This window comes from Taeniopygia guttata, chromosome 21 (assembly GCF_048771995.1).
Source record: "Taeniopygia guttata chromosome 21, bTaeGut7.mat, whole genome shotgun sequence".
NCBI classification, from domain to species: Eukaryota; Metazoa; Chordata; class Aves; order Passeriformes; family Estrildidae; genus Taeniopygia; species Taeniopygia guttata.
Genome location: NC_133046.1, coordinates 7,476,124 through 7,482,220, shown reverse-complemented (window position 1 = coordinate 7,482,220; position 6,097 = coordinate 7,476,124). Strand labels below are relative to the sequence as shown.

General features: G+C 49.7%; 1 protein-coding gene across 1 annotated transcript; it reads right to left on the bottom strand.

The window, feature by feature from the left end:
• Positions 1–2,282: 2,282 nt before the first annotated feature.
• Positions 2,283–5,863, bottom strand: LOC121470992 (uncharacterized). The gene is made up of 2 exons (XM_041720413.2): positions 5,433–5,863; positions 2,283–4,847 (listed from the first exon to the last, which is right to left on the bottom strand). Exon 2 carries the CDS (start codon positions 4,626–4,628, stop codon positions 3,618–3,620), a length of 1,011 nt encoding a protein of 336 aa, XP_041576347.2. The 5' UTR covers positions 4,629–4,847; positions 5,433–5,863; the 3' UTR covers positions 2,283–3,617.
• Between the last annotated feature and the right edge of the window lie 234 nt (positions 5,864–6,097).

Below are 6,097 nucleotides of genomic sequence, written 5' to 3'. Positions count from 1 at the left end.
TGTCCAGCATGGAAGCTCATGCAAAGACCAACCATGGATGTTGGCACTGGCTGAAGGACAGAACAAACACACATCTGTGCTGGCTGCACCCACCTTCCTTCTGTTTGTGAAGATTCAGGCCCACCCAATCCATGATCAGAGGCCACTGCATGTGTCCAAGCAGCCGACTCAGACAGTGTGGTGATTGAACAGCAAATAAGCAAAAAATATTCTCACAATAGTTTGAGGCTAAATATTGTTTGTCCAAGTTACTTGACCAAGACTCCTGACTGAGGGAGTCACTGCCAGGAACTGAGATCACCTGGGAAGGATTCAGAAGAGAGGGAAATTCATCAGCAGCTTTGTCTCACTGAACAATGGCAGCTTTTATTCCTGGCCAATCACGTTTTGAAATGCATTTCATGCCTGAAACCAGAGTGGATGCTTTGGTCAAACTGAAAACCTGGGCTTGAACTGAACCCCTCCACTCACTGCTGCAGACAATTTTTACCTAAACGTGTTACTGAGGCTGTGAGGAGTCCTGAATCCTGATACAGATGTGAAGAAACACAGCTGAATCCTTACACAAAAGTTTCTGTGGCCTGGGAAGGATTTAAAATCTTCTAAATTACTCATCTGTGTAACTAGGAATATGTTGGAAACTGAGAGATGAAGACAGAACCTTCTTCCTAATCAAACCAAACCAATTTTACCCATCCCTAGTTGCTTCCTACATAACCTTATGAGCACTTTCTTGTCAAGGAGCACTTGGAGTGAGATGGGTGCTCACTTGGCTGGGAAGATGGTTCATTATTATGATGTCCTAGCTCTGTCTGAACATCACACCATGCCTCCTGTTCAGGAGACTCACAAAATCACAGAACGGTTTATGCTGGATGGGACTTTAAAGACCCTCTTATTTCAGCTCTCTGCCATGGGCAGGGACACCTTCTACTAGACCAGGTTGTTCCAAGTCCCATCCAAAGTGTTCCAAATAATTTAGGAGAAACATATTGGAAAAGCAGATGGGTCATTTGCCTCTGCAAAGACCCTGAAGAGAAAAAACAAAAACTGCATGGCCTGCATGAGTCTGTGGGGTATGTGGTACACACTCTGCTCATGGGTGTGCAGGATTTGTGCAACAATTGTATGTACCCAGTGGACACATACTGGTACAGATCTTGTCTGGACCAGGACAGCTTTAACCAGGGCCCGCATATTCTTTTTCGGGATGTGCTTGGAGTCCACCCTGGGCTTGCATCTTCCAAACAGAAGCACAGCAAGGGTCTGGCTCCAGCACAAGGCACAGGCAGTTCAGGGCTGTGCAGGCAAGGATCAAGCTGCCAAGGGCGTTACATGTTTGTAGCTGAAGGAGGATGGTCTCACTGCCTGGACACAGGCACAGCACATGCTTCCCATCTGTTCCATCCCTATCAATAGGAGCTTGTCCTCATCATGATGAGGGTGGAGATTATCCCATGGGCTCAGTGATGTTGCTGGGATGCCCCATTAGCTGAGTGCTAACTAATGGAAAAATCCTGCAAAAGAAAATTGGAACAGGAAAGGGAATAGGAACTTCACTGCACCAGAGCTACAGCTGGTGTTGCCTGCATCTAGCAAAGGCAATAGGAGATGCTGTTTTGGGGGAGTCTTTTGCTGCCTAAGCATTCATGGTCACTGGGCTTCAGACAGCAGAAGGTATATGTCTGACTGTGATATTCCCTTATGGACCTGCTCTTCATTAGTTGGTCTAATCCCTTTTTGTCCATGCTGTCCATGTCAGCAAATTCTTGAGATTTTACTCACTGCATGAAGAAATCTTTCCTTTTCTGTTTCAGAGTGATAGCCTTCCAGTGCCACTGACTGCCCCTAGCTCTTGGCCTTAGGATTGATTTCAATTTCACCTGATTCACTCCCTTCAGTCACTTCAGTCATATCCCTCCTGGTTTTCTTATCTTCAGATTGATGAATACCAACCTTTTCAGTGCTTTTCACAAGACAACCCCTCCAGCCTCCTGATAATTTTAATTATTAATTGAACCACCCTTAGTATATGAAAATTAGAGCCTGGAGGTTTGTTTCTATCCTCTGTTTAACTTAAGAGAAGATCTGGAGGATCTTCTCTTGGACTCCAACTGTGGTGTGTGAACATTCAGCTGCTTGAAAACATATCCTTAAAATATCAAATGCCTTGTTCGTAGGGTTGGCTACAGTAATTCTGAATTTATAGTTTCTTTATAGTGTAAAGACATATGAAGCTCCAGGACGGTTTGGGTGGATACAGATGAGAGATCTCTGTTGGCTGCTCTTGGAAGATAAGGTTTATTCAGGATGGTGAAGGGTCCCGCCTTGAGTAGCCAGATGCAGCACGTGGCAGGGCCTGAGGTGATGGGGGAGGGGAGAGACAAAGGGAAGAGCAGGGAGTTCCAAAAGGGGGGGGGATCCGAGAGGAGGGAGGAAGTTCCAAGAGAGCGTCTGGCCCCTCGGAGACTCCTTATCAGGGGGCTTCAAGGTGGGCTGGAACAAGACTTGGGCCAATGGGGTCACAGACACCTGATGGTTCAGGGGAGGGTTACAGATGTGGGATGAACCATACATTCTGGGGGGTGAGATGGAACAGTCCATTTGAGTTTTGGACCTATCTGTAGGTAAGGGTATTGTCCAGCCAGTAGGGGGAAGGATATTCATCCTGGCTGTACTATTGTGGTTCTTCTGCTAGGCAATCATATTTATCTATCCTTCCCAACATCTCCCCTCTTTTCACTGAACCATTTGAAATACTAAATATTGACTTAACCACTATTTTCTGCACACTTGGAGGTGTACTTGTATTGCTACTAAAACTATACTTATTACTACTGGAACAATCAAGCTTATTTTACAGAGTTCCTTTAGCTAAGGTGCAAGGCTCAAACCATTAAATAAACTGTGTAGCTGAGATGGATTATTTGTTATCAATTCACTGATTATAGTAGGGGTGGCATTATCAGAATTTTCTGGAAAAGGTCTAATAATTAAACGGGTTGAAAAAGGTTTGTTAGGGTTTGTGTCAGATACACAGATGGTACCAGAGCTTGCAGGCTTGGCTAAAGCAACCCAGGCATTTGTCTTTGGTTGACTTACAGGTAAAACTTCAATACAAAAACTGAAACGAAGGAACAAAGGCAACATGCACACATATAAATGATAAAAGTCCATTTTTCTCTCGAGCTGTTTCTGGCAGGTCATTTTCTCTTGAGGACTCTGCGCAGTTCAGGTCTGGGTGCTTGCTTCTTGGCTTGTACTTGCAGAAGTACTGCCTGGTGTGGGGGTGCCAGCGGATTTCGGTGCATGGTAGGGCTTCAAATTCTTTGCTGGGGCCCACTTGAATCCTTCACCTGTAGAAACACAAGCAAAACCTTTCCCCCATATTAGAAGATTGTGTGGACCTTGTATATGTCCTGAATCTAAGATTTTGATTAAAACTGGGGGGTGTCCCTTTATTTTTACTTTTTTGTTGTTCAGAAAATGTCTATAAATGGGGGGGTGAGGCTCTCCTGCAGAGCTATTTAGAAAATTATAAACATACAGAGCCTTATGCAACCTCCTTTGAGGTGCAGCCTGATCTACTCCCCTTTTCTGTCGATTTAAAATGCGTTTTAAGGTTTGGTTTTTTCTATGGTACCTTTTAACAGTGGTTTAAAATAGGAAAAGGAGATACCACTGTCCTTGATCGCTTTTAGGACTTCTTTCACATCCTGAGATGGGACAGCTGTTTGCTGGCTGAATACCACTGGCATGGCTCGGGGATTCAGACTGTCCTCTTTGTGACTATCACATTTGATTCCATGCCAGTCTGTCAGTTGGAGATTATCAACACCTTTCTGGGAATTTTGTAAAGTCGGGATAGGAGGGTTAGGGTTTGCAGAGGCAAAATAGTTCTCTGTCTGTCCTTTATTTGTCAAAGTTGCTGCTAAATTCCATCCTTCTCCCTCTCGCTGCATGGTTCCTGTGCCAAGCTGTGGTGAGGTACTGCTTGGACCGGGTGCAGAAACTGCTGGTAGCTGAGGCAGAAGAGTAGGAGGGGTGGAGCTTGTCGGCAGAGGCACCTGGGAAGAGCCTGCATCTGTGGAAGGATACCCTGGAGCTTTGGCTGAAGCTGTAGAATGTAGATCTGGCGGAGGAAGGGACGCGGAGGGACATGCATAGGATGATGTGGATTCGTATTGTGGTGTTGCGAGCAGAGTCGTTGGGGGGTGGAGGGCGGGTGGAGGGTGCAGTCGTGCAGGGGCTGCTGGTAGCTGTGAGGCTGGGGTTTCCAGAAGCACAAGGGAGGCGGAGTAGGGAGGACTATTAGTGATGAGGCTGTAACAGGATCTGGCCCATGCGGATGGATACGGTGGTAGAGTTGGTAAACCAGGCGGCGCTGGCGGCAGAGGTTGCTGGGGCTGTGCAGCCAGGACCGTGGGCTGTGGCGCTGGCATGGGGGGGCGCGGGGACATCAGCTGAGCGTAGACCGCAGCATGGGGCGCGTGGGAAGTGAGAGGCTGCATCGGGGGCACGGTGGCATCGGCGTGGGCCGTTTGGTCCGCGGGTAGCGTGAACTGCACATGTGCGGGGCGCGTGATGGGGTTGGCATGCCGAGCCAACATGGCGGCCGCGTCCACCATGCGGCCAGAAGGCTCGGGCGTGGGGAGCGCGGGGGAAACCGGGTTTGCGGCCGTGGGGGGGGCCGGTGCAGGTCCACAAGGGGGGGCGTCGGCATGGGTGCGGCACGGGGTCCCGGAGCATCTTCCCGCAGCTGGGGGGGGGTCAGGCTGAGGCGGGGTGCCCGCGGCGGCGAGACCGTGCAGCGCCTGCAGGATGGCAGCTGTTGTTTGGCTTTGCGCCTGCAAAATAGCCGTTGTTTGGCTTTGAAAAAGGTGGGCTATGGTGGCCACCATAGCCGCGACAGACGCCACTGAGGGGGCGGGCGGGGGGGAGGGGGGGGCCGCAGAGCGGCTTGGGGGGGAAGAGGTGGCCGCGGCGGGGGGCGTTGGGCAGCTGCGAGGGTGGGGGGCCGCCCAGGCGGGAGCCGCGGCAGGGGGGGAATGGGGCGAGTCTTGCTCGACACTCGCAGCCGCGTGGGTGAGGCCATCAGAAATTGCATAGGGTGGCAGGGTGGCTACCACGGGCTTCTGAGAAGCACACAAATCTGCTAAGGTTCTATACGCAGGAAGCAATTTGCAAGCATCGGGCTCGCGGTGTGAAATATCATTAAAAAGTCTATTTCCCACTGAGTCCCAAAAGTCTCTAGTAAACACAGCTGAACGATCAGTATTCGGGAAATTAAGCAGGATCCATTCTAGAAGGTTTTTTAACTTTTTCTTAGACAAAGTACTGTTATGGCTACGTAAGAGGTGGTTAAGTTGCTTATAGAGATCTCAATCAGGGGCAGAGTGGGATTGTCACATTTTTAAACCAGTGTAGCTCACCTCGATGTCACAGAAGCAGGGTCCTCTGTCGGGTTACGACGTACACTCCAGTCGGTGCTCAGGACTCTGCGGGGTGTCCCCTCAGAGCTCCGGTTTCAGGCGTCACTCAGGGACGGCTTCTGGTGCTCGGGAGCTCCAGACTCCCCCTCAGAGCTTCAGCGCAGGCAGTGCAAGGCAGTGCTCGCGTATGCTCTGTGCACGTGGCAGCGTGCCACGGCAAGTCTCCCACAGCCTTAGGTCACCACCGAATCACGGTGGTCGCCTGTGCTCGGAGATATAACGGGCAGAGATCCTTGAAGGGCTCCAAAAACTCGCTACTTGGTAACGAGTCGCAGTGCTCGAGGATTGCCTCGGCAATTTTTAAAGAGCTCAGGCTTTGACGCTGCCTAGCAACAAAATGCCGTGCTCACGACAGCGATGAGGAGGGAACACCTGGTGTTCTGGTTTGAAAGCAACACCAGTGAGAGACTCCAAGTCAGAAATACAATTTATTGGGAAAAGGGGAAAAGGACAAAAAACCACATGCAATAATACAAAGGGAAAGACTACTGACAAAGTCAGAATACAACCTAGCCAGCGTGCTGGTAGCAGTCTAAACTGAAGTAGCTGCAGTCCTCTTGGGATGGCAGATGTAGTTGCTGTGTCTTCTCGGAGAACCTGTGAAA